General features: G+C 48.2%; 1 protein-coding gene across 1 annotated transcript; it reads left to right on the forward strand.

Annotated features, from left to right (window-relative positions):
- Positions 1–1,664: 1,664 nt before the first annotated feature.
- On the forward strand, positions 1,665–13,928 carry LOC144592540 (tumor necrosis factor receptor superfamily member 11B-like). Its single transcript, XM_078397115.1, has 4 exons — positions 1,665–1,691; positions 2,757–3,159; positions 6,887–7,102; positions 13,600–13,928. The coding sequence occupies exons 1-4, from the start codon at positions 1,665–1,667 to the stop codon at positions 13,926–13,928; spliced, it is 975 nt and encodes a 324-aa protein (XP_078253241.1).
- Positions 13,929–18,606: the final 4,678 nt, after the last annotated feature.

The following is an 18,606-nucleotide window of genomic DNA, read 5'->3' on the forward strand; positions in this document are numbered from 1 at the left end:
CTAGCCATGTTAGCTGTGTGCTCGGTGAAAAGAGTGACTGACAATGAAACTCACCAGAATGGCATTGCAACTAGTACAAGTACAAGGAAGTGGCGGCGCCTAACGGCAGCGGCTGACTAGCAGTCTGTTCGTCTTTTTTCCTTTTTTTTTGTTGTTGTGTGTCGGTGTTGGGATGGTTTTTATATATTTTTTTGGTTGTGTATGTGTGGGAGGGGGTGGTGGTGTGGGGGGGGGGGGACTTTTCTCTTCCTCACGGCGCGGGGTGCGGCTCGGCTGCGGGGCCTAACATCGCCCGGTGCGGCTTGGCCGCTGGACTTTACATCGCCCGGTGCAGCTTGGCCGCTGGACTTAACAGTGCCCGGTGCAGCTCGGCCGCGGGACTTTACATCGCTGGTGCGGCTCGACTGCGGGACTTAACATCGCCCGGTGCAGCTCGGCTGCGGGACTTAACATCGCCCGGTGCGGCTCGGCTGCGGGTCTTTTCATCGCTGGTGCGGCTCGACCACGGGACTTAACATCGCTGGTGCGGCTCGACTGCGGGACTTAACATCGCCCGGTGCAGCTCGGCTGCGGGACTTAACATCGCCTGGTGCGGCTCGGCCACGGGACTTTACATCGCTGGTGCGGCTCGACCACGGGACTTAACATCGCTGGTGCGGCTCGGCCACGGGACTTTACATCGCTGGTGCGGCTCGGCCACGGGACTTTACTTCGCTGGTGCGGCTCGACCACGGGACTTTACATCGCCCGGTGCGGCTCGGCCACTGGACTTAGCTGCGCAAGGCTTGGTCGCGGGCCTTTCATCGCCCGGTTCGGCCGCGGGACGTTTCAGCGCCCGGTGCGGGGACTGTGCGGGTCGGTCGGGGACGAGCTGTCTGTCCGTGGGCGTGGGGAAGAGAGTGGAAGTTTTGTTGCCTCCATCACAGTGAGGGGGTGTTTGGAGTCACTGTGATGGACGTTTGTGTTGGGGCTATGTGTCTTGTGTTCTTTTTTCTATGACTGCTATGTAGTTTCGTTCGGTACTTCGGTGCCGAACGACAAATAAAGCTCTGTTATACCTGTTATACTAGGGTAGAGGAGGAATGGAGAGAGAGGGAATGCAGGGGTTATTTGAAGTTAGAGAAATCAATATTCATACCAGTTATATTCAAATCAGTTGGAAGAAGGGTCTGAACCCCAAATGTCACCCATTCCTTCTCTGCAGATGCTGCCTGTCCCACTGAGTTACTCCACCATTTTGTGTCTACCTTCAATATTCATATTCGCTGCATTGTTGGTGGCTCAAGCAAAATATATGATGCTGTTCCTCCAGGAGGAAGCCTAGGACAGAAAGATCATTGTTGGAATAAGAAGGGGAATTAACGTGTTTAGCAACCGGGAGATCAGGTAGGTTCAGGCGGGCTGAGCGAAGGTGTTCAGCGAAACGATCGCCCAGTCTACGTTTGGTCTCGCCGATGTATAAGAGTCCACACCTTGAACAATGGATACAGTAGATGTTGGAGGAGGTGCAAGTGAACATCTAACTAACCTGAAAGGACTGTCCCTGGACAGAGTCGAAGGAGGTGTTATAGAGACAGGTGTTGCATCTCCTGCAGTTGCAGGGGAAGGTACCTGGGGAGGAGGTAGTTTAGGTGGGAAGGAATAACTAGGGAGCTGCAGAGGGAATGGCGCTGCGCAAGACCTACAGTAAGGTTGGTTGAGAATATGGAGCATGATTTTTAATTGTTCATGTTGCAGGAAAGGATTACAGTCAGGTAGATCGACAAACAACATTTTAATAAATAATAGAGACACTGCTCCCCACAATTTCCAACGTTTTAAAATTTAGTTATTGGGAAGTTGAGTAAATACTGTAGGTTTGAGTCAGTACATGCCCATGTGGTCTCCCTTTGCAATAACTTGAAAGACAATCAAATCAGCATGAACTAGCTAGAGATGTGCCGCAAGGCAAGTTCTACAGTAAACTGATACCAAACAAGTGATCGCAGTTTGTCGCAATGTTTACTTCAGCACTGTGCAATTTTTATACATTTATCACATGAGACATCTTTGACATATGCACAGAAAGGAACTGCAGATATTAGTTTAAACCGAAGATAGACACAAAAAGCTGGAATAACTCAGTGGGTCAGATAGCATCTCTCGAGAAAAAGACGAGATAGGGTTGCCAACTTCCTCACTCCCAAATACAGGACAAAGGGTGACGTCACCGTCCCGTTCCCCACGTGACCTCACCCAGCCAGCGGCCACGTGCTCTCGCTCCACCAATGGCGGCCGCACAGGCCGGGTGGCGGGTTACGTGGCCTCCGTTAGGCGGCGCCTAGGCCTACAATGTCCGGGACTACAGCGCCCCCCCAGCCTACAGTGTCCGGGCCTACAGTGTCTGGGCCCACTTTCCGGGCCTACAGTGTCGGGGCCTACAGTGTCCGGGCCTACAGTGTCGGGGCCTACAGTGTCCAGGCCTACAGTGTACCGGCCTGCAGTGTGCCGGTCTGCAGCGCCATCCGGGCCTAATACGGGACAAGGGCGGTTCCGCACGGGACAAACCAATTTAGCCGAAAATACGGGATGTCCCGGCTAATATGGGACAGTTGGCAACCCTAGGTCGAGACCCTTCTTCAGAGTCTATTCCTATTCTCCAGAGATGCAGTCTGACCTACCGAGTTGCTCCAGCTTTTTGTGTCTATCTTGTGACAAAATGTTCTGTTGAGGTTTACTATGATGGACCTTACAATCCTCTTCATCTTTCTTTTCAGCTCTCCATTATATCTCTTCTATCACTTCCTCGGGTTTCACTGCAGGATGATCATAACAAAATGGAATCTGCGTTTACTCATCGCTACCGGTACTGGGATGATGAGTTGTCGCAGTTTCACATCTGTGAGCGTTGTCCACCTGGCACCTACCGGAAGACCCACTGCAATGCATCGAAGAGAACTGAATGCACGCCTTGCCCTGATTCACACTACACAGCATACTGGAACTCTCTCGGTGAATGCCAGTATTGCAATGTGTTTTGCAAAGAGTATCAGTATGTTAAACATGAATGCAACAGCACACACAACCGCGTGTGTGAATGTGTTCACGGCCGCTACTTCCAGTTTGAATTTTGCTTAAAGCACTCTGAATGCCCACCAGGAAATGGCGTGACAAAGCTTGGTGAGTCATTTTTGAAACCGATTATTTTAACTTCAACTGGACCAAGTTGGGCCCAAACCTCTCCTTCATTGGTGCAGTTCCTTCTCCTTCCCCCTCCCCCTCCCCTCTCACCCCCTCTCCCTCCTCCCCACTCCCTCCCTCCCCTCTCACCCCCTCTCCCTCCTCCCCACCCCCTCCTCCCCACCCCCTCTCCCTCCTCCCCACCCCCTCTCCCTCCTCCCCACCCCCTCTCCCTCCTCCCCACCCCCTCCCTTCCCTCCCCCTCCCTTCCCTTCCCCCTCCTCCTCCCCTCTCCCCCTCCACCCTCCCCCTTCCCCAATCCCCCCCCTCTCCCCCTTCCCCAATCCCCCCCCCCTCTCCCCTCCCACCTCCCCCTCCCCCTCCCCTCCCTCCTCCGCTCCCTCCCCTCCCCTTCCCCTCCCCCACTCCTCCCCCTCAACCCCCCCTTATCCTCCCTCTTCCTCCCTCCCTCCTCTCTTCTCCCTCCACCCCCTCTCCCCCTCCCTCACCCCCTCTCCCCCTCCCTCACCCCCTCTCCCCCTCCCTCCCCCCCTCCCTCCCTCTGAGATAGATTTAAACATTAAAATATGAATAACTTAAAAAATATCACACCGATTTCAATGAAACTTCTTCCATTGGCACCAAAGGGATGATGGTGAGTAAGGTGGGTCTAAAATTGTCGCGCTATCGTGTACTGCTTTGGCTGTAGTTCAGGAACAAACAAACAAACAAGAGTTTTCGTATATAGATATTACTTCCCACTAGTATGTAGTATTTTTCATGGGGATTAAAGTTTATTTGAATTGCACAGATTTCTGACTATGAGCACATCAATAAAATGTATATTTCCCCCACGAAAATATGAAGTCAGAAACTCCCTCTGTAAATCAATTGTGCACACAGATTATTCACTGTGACTCTTCATGACTCTTTCCCACCAAATGATCAATGCAAAATATGCAATTTCATAATTGTGGAGAAAACACAGATGCTGGAATTGTTCTCTTCAGAGAAAAAGATGAAAAGAGATCACGTGATAGGAGCAGAATTAGGCCATTTGGCCCATCAAGTCTACTCCGCCATTCAATCATGGCTGATCTATCTCTCCCTCCTAACCCCATTCCCCTGCCTTCTCCCCATAACCTCTGACACCCGCACTAATCAAGGATCTATCTATCTCTGCCTTAAAAAAATCCATTGACTTGGCCGCCACGGCCTTCTGTGGCAAAGAATCCACAGATTCACCACCCCCTGACTAAAGGAATTTCTTCTCATCTCCTTCCTAAAAGAACATCCTTTAATTCTGAGGCTATGATCTCCAGTCCTAGACTCTCCCACTAGCGGAAACATCCTCTCCACATCCACTCTATCCAGGCCTTTCACTATTCTGTACATTTCAATGAGGTCCCCCCTCATTCTTCTAAAGTCCAGTGAATGTAGGCCCAGTGCCATTAAAAGCTGATCAGAATTGCTGGTGATATTCTCGACAAAGACGGATTTTGATGGAATAAATAAAATAAATAATTTGCACACCCTACATGCTATCGGCATGAACTCTAACCTTTGCTTGCCTCCTCAAACACCAAACCTAGTTAAAAGTGCCCATTACTTCAAGACCTAACACTCCTATTCATGGTCAAATGGGTTAAAGGCATTTCCCGGCCACCACTAATACCTTCAGAAACTTTCAAACTATCCTCTCTCTTACTTGGAGGGTCATTCCAGCCAGTTAGACACAAAATGCTGGAGTAATACAGCGGGTCAGGCAGCATCTCTGGAGAAAAGGATTAGGTGACTTTTCGGGTCGAGACCCTTCTTCAGACCCGAAACGTCAACTATTCCTTTTCCTCTGAGATGTTAGATAAAGCTCTAGGGGCTAGTGGAATCAAGGGATATGGGGAGAAGGCAGGCACGGGTTATTGATTGTGGACGATCAGCCATGATCACAATGAATGGTGGTGCTGGCCTCCTCCTGCACCTATTTTCTATGTTTCTATGTTTCTATGCTGTCTGACCCGCTGAGTTACTCCAGCTTTTTGTGTCTATCTTCAGTTTAAACCAGTATCTGCAATTCCTTCCAGCCAGTTATATGCTTCATATCACATCTACATTAAGGAGTTGATTGGTGCTTTCGACTCCACAAGACCAGATTTATCTGCTTGTGCATCGTCCCTCTGGAAGAGCAGGGCAGGCAAGATGCTGGAGTAACTCAGCGGGTCAGGCGCCTGCATCGGAAGCTTCCCTGACATGCAGACACTGCGCTGATGGTAGACTCCCTGGCCACAGCCTGCAGGGGGCGCTGGCAGCATCCCTGTAGACATGCAGACACTGCGCTGATGGTAGACTCCCTGGCCACAGCCTGCAGGGGCGCAGGCAGCATCCCTGGAGACATGCAGACACTGCGCTGATGGTAGACTCCCTGGCCACAGCCTGCTGGCAGCATCCCTGTAGACTCTCTGTTGACATGCAGACACTGCGCTGATGGTAGACTCCCTGGCCACACCCTGCAGGGGGCGCTGGCAGCATCCCTGTAGACTCTCTGTTGACATGCAGACACTGCGCTGATGGTAGACTCCCTGGCCACAGCCTGCTGGCAGCATCCCTGTAGACTCTCTGGCAGTGGAGGCAGCTGACCCATATTCAAAGGAACACCCCATTTTTCAATGGAAAATTCTCTGCCTTTGTCCTAACCAAAGTCGAAGTACATTCCTACTTTCAATTCCTCCAATTCCCCACAAACATTCTATCCACTGAAGAAGAGTCTTGACCCGAAACGTCACCCATTCATTCTCTCCAGAGATGCTGCCTGTCCCGTTGAGTTACTCCAGCATCTTGTGTCTATCTTTGGGTGTAAACCGGCATCTGCAGTTCCTTCTTACCCATTCTGTCCACTTGCTGGATAATATTATTTTGCAGACTTCTCTACTGCATTTACCACCTAAGGAAAATCAAAACCATAACTACTAAATTCTACAGATTATTTTTTTCCCCATTCCCAAATGGGTTTTTAAAATTCAAAATAAACTTTATTCAGAGTAAAACAATATATACAAGATAGGTGCTGTGCTTCTGACATTCTCGGAAGCTATACATATATTTAATGGGTCGTAATGTAGTGTTTTCACAAAATCACCCCCCACCCTTGCCACTCATGGCCCACTGGCGTGGAATCCCTTCCTTTATTTGGAGGGGCGTTTCTCTCCACCACACCCTGCCCCCCCATGTCCAGCAGCGGAAGGACCCTAGACTGTGGTCCTCCCCCACAGAGCCTTGGTGTTGGCTGCACCAAGCTTCAGTGCGTCCCTCAGCATGTACTCCTGCAGTGTGCAGCGGGCCAGTCGGCAACATTCCCAACGGACAGCTCGCTCCGCTGGGAGGCCAACAAAGCTCGGGCAGACCAAAGAGCGTCTTTCACAGCATGGTGGCACAGCTGTGGAGTTGCTGCCTTACAGTAAATGCAGCGCTAGAGACCCGGGTTCCATCCCGACTACGGGTGCCGTCTGTACAGTGTTTGTACGTTCTCCCCGTGACCTGCGTGGGTTTTCTCCGAGATCTTCGGTTTCCTCCCAACCTACATGGTTAATTGGCTCGGTAAATGTAAAAACATGTCCCTAGTGGGTATAGGATAGTGTTAATTCACCAAGTTAATGGCCTGGTTTGATCATTTGAATGGAGGGTTTGCAATTCTTGTCTGCATATTAACAACTTGCCCTTTCTGTCTCTCCAGGATCCCCTTCCATCGATACAGAGTGCAGGCAGTGTCCAGAAGGGTTCTTCTCCATTCATCACTCTGCCATACACCCCTGTCAAAAGCACACCAATTGCTCACTGTTCGGCTTGAAACAAGTTCTTCAGGGGGATGCATTTCAGGATAACGTGTGCCGACCATGTGGGCAGAGAGATGCTTCATCCTTGGAGTGTTTGGATCCACCAATGGAGAAAGGTAGACCAGTCCTAGTCGACTTTCAGGGATACAAAGTAGTAATTCACATCACTTCATCTCTGAAGGTAGAGACACAAAATGCTGGATAACTCAGCGGGTCAGGCAGCATCTCAGGAGAGAAGGAATGGGTGACGTCATCCATTCCTTCTCTCCTGAGATGCTGCCTGACCCATTGAGTTAGTCCAGCATTTTGTGTCTACCTTCGGTTTGAACCAGCATCTGCAGTTATTTTCCTTCACTTCATCTCTGGATCATTACATGGTTTGAAATAATGACAAGCTTGTTTCTTCGGAAGAATTCTACTAAAGAAATGAAGGTCCACTTGTCTTGTTGAAACTGTTAAATGACCAGCGAGAATTTCAATTATGATTAATTGCAGCATTATAAAATCTGGAGCATTTCTAAACTTAGCTCGGGTACTTTCTGCAGCCATCATGATGCAAATCACCCACGAGAGATGAATGAGAGACGCATGAGACATAACCACAAATTTACACTTTATAATAAAGGGATTGACAGGAAATTATTAACCTTGAGTGGGCATTGGGTTGGGCTGGGACATTTCATCAGGCTGTCTGCCTCTCCTCTGTTCCGAGAAACAGCACTGTGGTGTCCTCCCAGGATCAGACCAGCTGCTCCATGAAGCCACACGTGAATCTGCGTGGTGTCATCCATCTGCTGCCTCAGGGTTCAGCACCCTTTCCCCTAGCTGTTCCACAGGCAACATTGAATTTCTTGGACATGCATTAATGTCCCTAGAAAGTAGGACCAGAGGTTTGGTAATGGGGACTCTCTGTGTAGTGTGCATGATGATATTGTGTAGGAAGGAACTGCGGATGCTGGTTTACATCGAAGATAAACACAAAATGCTGGAGTAACTCAGCGGGTCAGGCAGCATCTCTGGACAGAAGGAATGGGTGACGTTTCGGGTCATGACCCTTCATCAGATTGAGCGTCAGGGGAGAGGGAGTTACAGAGATAAGGATGGGTAAGAGTTCAAAAGAGATGAAGGTTAGGGAAAATGATGAACAGACCATTGCTGGCTAGGAGAAGGTGACAACAAAGCAAACAGAGATACAATGCAATCAGGGGGACAGTCAGACTGGTCAGAGAACTGGGAAGGGGGAGGGCTGGAGAGAGAGGGAAAATAAGGGTTACTTGAAGTTGGAGAAGTCAATATTCATACCACTGGGGTGTAAGCTGCCCAAGTGAAATATGAGGTGCTGTTCTTCCAATTTGCACTGGGCCTCACTCTGACAATGGAGGAGGTCCAGGACAGAAAGGTCAGTGTGGGAATGGGAGGGGGAGTTACAGTGTTTGGCAGCCGGGAAAGTGTTTAGTAACTCGTCCCTTCCCAGGTGCAGCTCCTGAAGGGACGTGTGGTGGAGTTGCAGAGGCAGTTGGATGACCTCAGGGCCATCCGAGAATGCGAGAGTTTCCTCGACAGGACCTATTGTGAGGCTGTCACGCCAAGGGTCCAGGTCGAGCGAAGGTGGGAGACTGTTTCAGGGGGGAGTGGACGTGGACTACAGGAGACCCCGGTGGCTGTGCCTATTGCAAATAGGTATACCCTCTTGGGAACTGTCGGGGCAGAAGACGTTTCCAGTCCGAGTGGCGGACCTGTTGGCAAGGATACTCGACAGGGGAGACCGAAGTCTGGAAGAGCCGTAGTGGTCGGTGACTCCATAGTCCGAGGGACGGACAGAAGATTCTGTGGCAGCAGGAGGGACTTGAGGATGGTCTGTTGCCTCCCTGGTGCCAGGGTTCAACACATCACAGACCGGCTTCAGAAAATCCTAGTGAGGGAAGGCGATCAACCTGAAGTCGTTGTGCACGTGGGCACGAATGACGTCGGGCGGAAGAGGAAGGAGGTGCTACAGCGGGAGTTTAGAGAGTTGGGAAAAGCACTGAGAAGTAGGACGTCGAAGGTGGTTATCTCTGGACTGCTACCGGTACCTCGTGCTGGTGAGGCCAGGAACAGAGAGATAGAGGGTATGAATTTATGGCTGAGGGGCTGGTGCAGAGAGCAGGGATTTCGATTTCTGGACCACTGGGATCTCTTCTGGGCTAGGGGTGACTTGTACAAAAGGGACGGGTTGCATCTTAACAGCAGGGGGACAAACATTCTGGCAGGCAGGTTTGCTAGTGTGACACCTGTGGCTTTAAACTAAGTAGTGGGGGGGAGGGGTTAACAAATTGTGAATATGAAGATGAGGTAAAAGGGAATACAGGAGATATTGCAAAAGACTCTCGGAAGAATGGGAACAGAAGTTCTAGAGCGGAAAAGAAATTAAGGGCAGGGCCAATTGTGAACGATGTGAGAGAGGAGGTAAATACAGAAGTTAAAGTGTTGTACTTAAATGCGCGTAGTATAAAAAATAAAGTGGATGAGCTTGAGGCTCAGTTAGTCATGGGCAAGTATGATGTTGTAGGGATCACTGAGACATGGTTACAAGAGGACCAGGGCTGGGAACTGAATATCCAGGGGTACACAACGTATAGAAAAGACAGACAGGTGGGCAGAGGGGGTGGGGTTGCTCTGATGGTAAGGAATGATATTCATTCCCTTGCAAGGGGTGACATAGAATCAGGAGATGTTGAATCAGTATGGATAGAAATGAGAAATTGTAAGGGTAAAAAGACCCTAATGGGAGTTATCTATAGGCCCCCAAACAGTAGCCTCGACATAGGGTGCAAGTTGAATCAGGAGATAAAATTGGCGTGTCAAAAATGTGATGCTACTGTGGTTATGGGAGATTTCAACATGCAGGTAGACTGGGAAAATCAGGTTGGAAATGGACCCCAGGAAAGAGAGTTTGTAGAGTGCCTTCGAGATGGATTCTTAGAACAGCTTGTACTGGAGCCTACCAGGGAGAAGGCAATTCTGGATTTAGTGTTGTGTAATGATCCTGATCTGATAAGGGGACTAGAGGTAAAAGAGCCATTAGGAGGCAGTGATCACAACATGATAAGTTTTACTCTGCAAATGGAAAGGCAGAAGGGAAAATCGGAAGTGTCGGTATTACAGTATAGCAAAGGGGATTACAGAGGCATGAGGCGGGAGCTGGCCAAAATTGATTGGAAGGAGGCCCTAGCAGGGAAGACGGTAGAACAGCAATGGCAGGTATTCCTGGGAATAATGCAGAGGTTGCAGGATCAATTTATTCCAAAGAGGTGGAAAGACTCTAAGGGGAGTAAGAGACACCTGTGGCTGACGAGGGAAGTCAGGGACAGCATAAAAATTAAGGAGAGGAAGTATAACATAGCAAAGAAGAGTGGGAAGACAGAGGATTGGGACTCTTTTAAAGAGCAACAAAAGTTAACTAAAAAGGCAATACGGGGAGAAAAGATGAGGTACGAGGGTAAACTAGCCAATAATATAAAGGAGGATAGCAAAAGTTTTTTTAGGTACGTGAAGAGGAAAAAAATAGTCAAGGCAAATGTGGGTCCCTTGAAGACAGAAGCAGGGGAATTTATTATGGGGAACAAAGAAATGGCAGACGAGTTAAACCGTTACTTTGGATCTGTCTTCACTGAGGAAGATACACACAATCTCCCAAATGTTCTAGGGGCCGGAGAACCTAGGGTGATGGAGGAACTGAAGGAAATCCACATTAGGCAGGAAATGGTTTTGGGTAGACTGATGGGACTGAAGGCTGATAAATCCCCAGGGCCTGATGGTCTGCATCCCAGAGTACTTAAGGAGGTGGCTCTAGAAATAGTGGAAGCATTGGAGATCATTTTTCAATGTTCTATAGATTCAGGATCAGTTCCTGTGGATTGGAGGATAGCAAATGTTATCCCACTTTTTAAGAAAGGAGGGAGAGAGAAAACGGGTAATTATAGACCAGTTAGTCTGACATCAGTGGTGGGGAAGATGCTGGAGTCAATTATAAAAGACGAAATTGCTGAGCATTTGGATAGCAGTAACGGGATCATTCCGAGTCAGCATGGATTTACGAAGGGGAAATCATGCTTGACAAATCTACTGGAATTTTTTGAGGATGTAACTAGGAAAATTGACAAGGGAGAGTCAGTGGATGTGGTGTACCTCGACTTTCAGAAAGCCTTCGACAAGGTCCCACATAGGAGATTAGTGGGCAAAATTAGGGCACATGGTATTGGGGGTAGGGTACTGACATGGATAGAAAATTGGTTGACAGACAGAAAGCAAAGAGTGGGGATAAATGGGTCCCTTTCGGAATGGCAGGCAGTGACCAGTGGGGTACCGCAAGGTTCGGTGCTGGGACCCCAGCTATTTACGATATACATTAATGACTTAGACGAAGGGATTAAAAGTACCATTAGCAAATTTGCAGATGATACTAAGTTGGGGGGTAGTGTGAATTGTGAGGAAGATGCAATAAGGCTGCAGGGTGACTTGGACAGGTTGTGTGAGTGGGCGGATACATGGCAGATGCAGTTTAATGTAGATAAGTGTGAGGTTATTCACTTTGGAAGTAAGAATAGAAAGGCAGATTATTATCTGAATGGTGTCAAGTTAGGAGGAGGGGGAGTTCAACGAGATCTGGGTGTCCTAGTGCATCAGTCAATGAAAGGAAGCATGCAGGTTCAGCAGGCAGTGAAGAAAGCCAATGGAATGTTGGCCTTCGTAACAAGAGGGGTTGAGTATAGGAGCAAAGAGGTCCTTCTACAGTTGTACCGGGCCCTGGTGAGACCGCACCTGGAGTACTGTGTGCAGTTTTGGTCTCCAAATTTGAGGAAGGATGTTCTTGCTATGGAGGGCGTGCAGCGTAGGTTCACTAGGTTAATTCCCGGAATGGCGGGACTGTCGTATGTTGAAAGGCTGGAGCGATTGGGCTTGTTTACACTGGAATTTAGAAGGATGAGGGGGGATCTTATTGAAACATATAAGATAATTAGGGGATTGGACACATTAGAGGCAGATAACATGTTCCCAATGTTGGGGGAGTCCAGAACAAGGGGCCACAGTTTGAGAATAAGGGGTAGGCCATTTAGAACGGAGATGAGGAAGAACTTTTTCAGTCAGAGAGTGGTGAAGGTGTGGAATTCTCTGCCTCAGAGGGCAGTGGAGGCCAGTTCGTTGGATGCTTTCAAGAGAGAGCTGGATAGAGCTCTTAAGGATAGCGGAGTGAGGGGGTATGGGGAGAAGGCAGGAACGGGGTACTGATTGAGAGTGATCAGCCATGATCGCATTGAATGGCGGTGCTGGCTCGAAGGGCTGAATGGCCTACTCCTGCACCTATTGTCTATTGTCTATTGTCTATTGTCACCCAAACCACCCAATGGGAAACATTTCGGGTCGAGACCCTTCCTCAGAAGTCTAAAAACGCGAGATACCGAACTCGCTTATTCTCCAGACTTCTGTAGAAGGGTCTCGACCCGAAACGTCACCCATTCCTTCTCTCCCGAGATGCTGCCTGACCCACTGAGTTACTCCAGCATTTTGTGTCTATCTTCGATTTAAACCAGCATCTGCAGTTTTTTCTTTGAAGGGAGGTGGGCAGAAACAGTTTGCGGTTGCACAATGGCAGTTGTGGCTGTCACACACACATTCTGTATCCACTTATTCAGGTGATACGTGCTACTCCCACAGCTCAACATTGCACAAATGCACATGGCTTTGGCCAGCAACATGTAAAACTAAATAAATAACAAAGTCAATCATATGTTCATTCAAATAGGGTCCTGCAAGCATGTCCATAACAAGTTACAATGCAAAAGAAAATAAATCATCACGATCTCACTCACTCACTGAAGCATAAAGCAATAAAATCTACAAAATCATCGTGGTTTTGTGCAAATTAACCATAAACATACCTAGTTTATTTATTAACTAACATACCTCGAAGAAGCAAAACTGGAAAATACGGATGAAACGCAGATCTGTGAACACGCAGCAGCTCAGCCAGCGAGAATGTTTAGCACGAATGACCTATGACCCGCGCATGCGTGGTTGAGATACCAAACTGGCGTATTGTTGTGTAAATGCGTATTAATGCCTTGCGTATGTGGAAAACACCACTTTGCAAGGCCAGCTTGAAGTTGGAACAATTAACGCATTATTCTGAATGGGTTATAGGGGTATAACTGTGCTTTGGTTTCAGGACCATCAAATTCAATGCAACTGAGTCTCTTTTCCAACCTTGGTTAGCTTGATCCCATTACATGCTTTTCCTTCCTGGCTGACATTTACATTCACCAACTCTAAAGGACTGTCTAATTAAAATGTAAAATGGCCTGGATGTTGTAATTTGGCTGCCAATCTTCTTCTTACTTTTCCTATTCGATTGCAAGTCTGCTGAAATGTGTAGGAGGTCTCGACACAAAACGTCACCTATTCCTTTTCTCCAGAGATGCTGTCTGACCCGCTGAGCAACTCCAGCTTCTTTGTGTCTATCTTCAAGTCCGCTGAAGACCTAGTATCACAATAGTAAAGCTACTATCACAAATTTGTGGTTAGGATATATCAGTTAGATAATGTAATCTTCAACACCTTTTCTGGTTTTCCTCAGATATTGCTCTGTGCGATGAAGCCATCTTTAAATTTATCGCTCGTCATAAACTGACTTCTAAACAGCTGAAAATGCTGCTGGAAAGCTTGCCTGGGAAGGAAGCTATGACACAACACTCCCAATGGGTGCAGAGGACAAAGGCAGGCCAAATACAGACCTTCCTGCAGCTGAAACAATGGAGAATTGAGAATCCTCACGTGGACACTGTTAAAGGACTAATGCGTGGGTTGAAAAAAGCAAACATTCGCAATATTTACAAAAAACTGGCACGTAAGCTTCAAATAAACAAAGGGAGTAGGACTGCATTGGTCTGGGGGGGGAAGAAATAGGCTCTGTAACCTTCATATGGATGTCTGTTTGACACCAACGGCATCCTGCAGCATTTAAACTGTAATATACTATATGTAGAAAGTGTATCAATATATAACTAGGCCTCTAATGAACTGCAAACAAGCAGCATCAACACGCACAAATAATTTTTTTAATGTTTCTTGTGTCAATTACATAAAATTGAGAATTTGCTGTTTGCTGTGGACATGTAACTTGGTAGATTGGAAAAAATGTATTTTGAAACATTTTGGATTTTTAAATCAATATTGCCTCTCATCAAAGTAAAATACTCAAATGCATCATTAAACCTTTGCTGAAAGACTTGGTATTTGCAAGCAGATTCTTTGTTTTCTTGTGACTCAAGTTTCAATGAATCATTGGTGATCTTATCTGTCAGATTATGTATTCTTCACTTGATGAAAAATAAATGTCAATTAAACCATTGTCTAATAGAAGACATATCATACAAAGTATTAATTGACACAGTCAAAATATTCACCGTAGGTTTGTGTTGTCGAGATAGTAATTACAGTAAAAGAGTGTACAGCTAAATATCTGTAGGAAGGAACTACAGATGCTGGTTTACACTGAAGATAGACACTGAAGAAGGGTCTCGACCCGAAACGTCACCCATTCCTTCTATCCAGAGATGCTGCCTGTCCCGCTGAGTTACTCCAGCTAATTTCAGAATCCTGTATTCCAACAAACAACTTGGAGCAAAGATGTAAAGTCCCTTTTTTTCACTCGGCTCCCACAAATAGACAATAGACAATAGACAATAGGTGCAGGAGGAGGCCATTCGGCCCTTCGAGCCAGCACCGCTATTCAATGTGATCATGGCTGATCATTCTCAATCAGTACCCCGTTCCTGCCTTCTCCCCATACCCCCTGACTCCGCTATCCTTAAGAGCTCTATCCAGCTCTCTCTTGAATGCATTCAGAGAATTGGCCTCCACTGCCTTCTGAGGCAGAGAATTCCACAGATTCACAACTCTCTGACTGAAAAGGTTTTTCCTCATCTCAGTTCTAAATGCCCTACCCCTTATTCGTAAACTGTGGCCCCTTGTTCTGGACTCCCTCAACATTGGGAACATGTTTCCTGCCTCTAACGTGTCCAACCCCTTAATAATCTTATACATTTTGATAAGATCTCCTCTCATCCTTCTAAATTCCAGTGTATACAAGCCTAGTCGCTCCAGTCTTTCAACATATGATAGTCCCGCCATTCCGGGAATTAACCTAGTAAACCTACGCTGCACGCCCTCAATAGCAAGAATATCCTTCCTCAAATTTGGAGACCAAAACTGCACACAGTACTCCAGGTGCGGTCTCAATAGGGCCCTGTACAACTGCAGAAGGACTGCAGAAGGCTGCTCGGTCTTGATACTGAAATAAGAGATTGCAGGCAGCTGCAAGACTAATCAGGTTAGACACAAAATGCTGGACGAACTCAGCGGGGCAGGCAGCATCTCTGGAGAGAAGGAATGGGTGAAGTTTTGGGTTGAGACCTTTCTTCAGTGTCTATCTTCGGTGTAAACCAGCATCTGCAGTTCCTCTCTACACATATTAAGAGAAGGAAAGAGATGCTGCCAGTCCCGCTGAGTTACTCCAGCATTTTGTCTCCACCTTCGATTTAAACCAGCATCTGCGGTTCTTCCCTACACAGACTAATAAGGTTGTTATATTGGGGGGTTTTAAGTTACCCTTCCATATCTCTTGTTTCCCTCTCCCCTGACTCAGTCTGAAAAAGGGTCTTGACCCAAAACGTCACCCATTCCTTCTCTCCAGAGATACTGCCAATCTGTTACACTGCCACAGACTTGGTGGTTCCAGATTAGATGATTTTCCACATGATTGAATATCATTCATTGTTACTATCACAACATTTTCCGGAAGTGACGTGAGAGGACGCTGGCGTTGTTTGTTCGACGCTTCTCACCACTTCTCTTTTTGTATTAATTTTGCCGTTTTTGAAAAGATTTTCTCAGCTTGCAAAAATCCCTCTGCTTAAACAAATCCTTCTGCCTGCCTGACCACCTGGCATCATCTGCCCAGCTCTTCCACCGCTGCCTCCGCACCCTTGGACTCCGCACCCTTGGACCTCTCATTCCTGTCTGTGCTCCTGTCTCTGCTGGCTTGGACTGCTCCCCTGTGGGTTACCTGACAGCTAGCGCTGCAGTCATCAACTCGCTAGTTGCTAACGCTAACGCTACCGCTAACGCTAACAGCTGCCCGGCTACCTCCTCTGCCTGCACGTCCTCAGCTCCCTATTAACCCTCAGGCTGCTCAGCTTCCTCGATCCTCATAGGCCTTGCTCTGGATCAGCCTGTTGTGCCTGCTGTGACGTTTTGATCTCTCTGGGCTCTATGCTCCTTCGCTCCTGCCTGGCATGGCACTGAAGTACTTGGCTGCGAGGCTGCTCCAGCTCAACAACCACTCCACTCCGACATGCATCTCTGCCATCATCAACCACGGACTTCTACAATGACCCAAATACATCCACAGAGGCTCCGGTCACAAGTTTGTCTATTCCCAGACCGGTCACTCCATCCCTGCACTCTGGTCAGCTGATCGGACTTCCACTCGTCCATTACATCATCACAACAACGCACACGAGCGTGCCCCCTGTCTACAAGCCCTGGCTAAATCACCCGTGTCCATCCACACCACACAAAGCAACATGAAGTTCACTCTGCTCAACATCCGGTCCCTCAACAATAAAAGCCTCATTCTGAATGACCTCATCCTGGAAAATAAACTGGACTTCCTCTGTCTGACTGAAACCTGGCAACAACCTCTGGACTACCTCCCACTCAACCTCACTACACCCAACGGATACTCCTACATCAATAAACCACGCTCGGAGGGCCGAGGTGGTGGGATTGCCGTAATTCACCGACAGGACTTCAAGATCAACCTCATCTCCATCTCATCTGCTCCTTCATTTGAACACCTGGCTTTCAAACTCTCTGGCCACACACAATTAGTCATGGCAGTTGTCTACCGCCCTCCCAAACCACACCCATCATTCCTTTCTGACTTCTCTGACTTTCTGACCCAGTTCTGTTCTCTCTCCCCCTCAATCCTCCTCCTCGGTGATTTCAACATCCATATGGACTCCACTGACTCCACAATAACCGCTGACTTCACTGAAATACTCAACTGCTTTAACCTCACTCAACACGTCAATTTTCCCACCCATAACCGTGGGCACATTCTGGACCTTGTCTGCTCCACTGGACTAAATCTATATCACCTCTCTGGCTCCGACCCCACCCTCTCTGATCACTTAGCCATCACCATGTCCGTCAACATTCCCACCCCAGCTCCAAGGCAAAAACGCAAAATCAACTTCCGTAAGCTGAACTCTGTTTCACCTACCTCACTCTCATCCTCCCTCTCTGAAATAATGTCCGCCTCTCCCTTCGTTGACCTCCACAGCCCCTCTGACCTCACTGACTACTACAACCGCACTCTCTCCTCCTGCCTCGACCAGCTTGCACCTATAAAAACCAAAACAGTTTCCTTCACCCACTCTGCTCCCTGGTTTACCCCTGAACTCCGCGTGATGAAAACTCATGCCCGCCAACTTGAAAGACTCCGCAACAAAACAGGTCTCACAATTCACTCCCAAGTCTACAAAGACCACATACAGCACTATAAAGATGCCCTCTCCCGCGCCCACTCCACCTACTACTCTCAAATAATTCACTCTGGCTCCGGAAACCCAAAAACACTCTTCTCTACAATAAACAAACTCCTCAGCCCCCTGGACACCATCTCCCAATCATTCACAGTTGACAAATGCACCACTTTCCTTTCATTCTTCCAAAGCAAAATAGACAACATCTACAGCACCTTAACCACCAACGCACCTGCTCCCCCTCAAACCACCTGCCCCCCCTTATCCTGTCAGCCCCTGCCTCAGTTCTCCCCAATCTCCACCACCGACCTCTCTGACCTCTTCACAGGAATAAAAACTGCCACCTGCTCTCTGGACCCCATCCCCTCCAGCTTTGTCAAGGCCTGCCTTCCTGCTCTCTCTCCACTTATCACTGCAACAATAAACTCCTCCCTGTCCACTGGCATCGTCCCGCCATCCCTCAAAATCGCTGCTGTCACCCCCATTCTGAAAAAACCTGGTCTAAACCCTGACACCCCAAACAACTTCAGACCAATCTCCAACCTACCCTTTCTGTCCAAAGTTTTGGAACGTGCTGTAGCTTCCCAACTCAAACACCACCTCTCTACCAATAACCTGTATGAAACTTTCCAATCCGGATTCCGCTCAAACCACTGTACTGAAACTGCGCTCCTCAAAATCACAAACGACATTCTCCTCTCCTCCGACGCTGGCAACCTCAACATCCTCATCCTACTTGACCTCAGCGCCGCCTTTGACACCATAAATCACTCCATTCTCCTCACCCGACTTGAAACCTCCCTTAACATCACCGGCACAGCCCTATCCTGGTTCAAATCTTACCTCTCTGACAGACACCAGTTCATCTCCATTAACAACTGTAAATCCCCCACCGCTCCCCTCCCCCAAGGTGTCCCCCAAGGCTCAGTCCTTGGCCCCCTCCTCTTCATCCTCTACCTGTTCCCCCTTGGTCAATTAATCCGCCGTCATGGTCTCAACTTCCGCTGCTTCGCCGATGATATCCAGCTCCTCAT

This window comes from Rhinoraja longicauda, chromosome 4 (genome assembly GCF_053455715.1).
Source record: "Rhinoraja longicauda isolate Sanriku21f chromosome 4, sRhiLon1.1, whole genome shotgun sequence".
NCBI lineage: Eukaryota > Metazoa > Chordata > Chondrichthyes > Rajiformes > Arhynchobatidae > Rhinoraja > Rhinoraja longicauda.

Bases quoted from the DNA above. Each gene is read 5' to 3' on its own strand.
- LOC144592540 (XM_078397115.1), top strand. From the start codon at position 1,665: ATGGCGCTGCGCAAGACCTACAGTAAG. The intron at 1,692-2,756 runs GTTGGTTGAGAA...CTTTCTTTTCAG, and splicing joins TGCGCAAGACCTACAGTAAG to CTCTCCATTATATCTCTTCT. The intron at 7,103-13,599 runs GTAGACCAGTCC...GGTTTTCCTCAG, and splicing joins GGATCCACCAATGGAGAAAG to ATATTGCTCTGTGCGATGAA.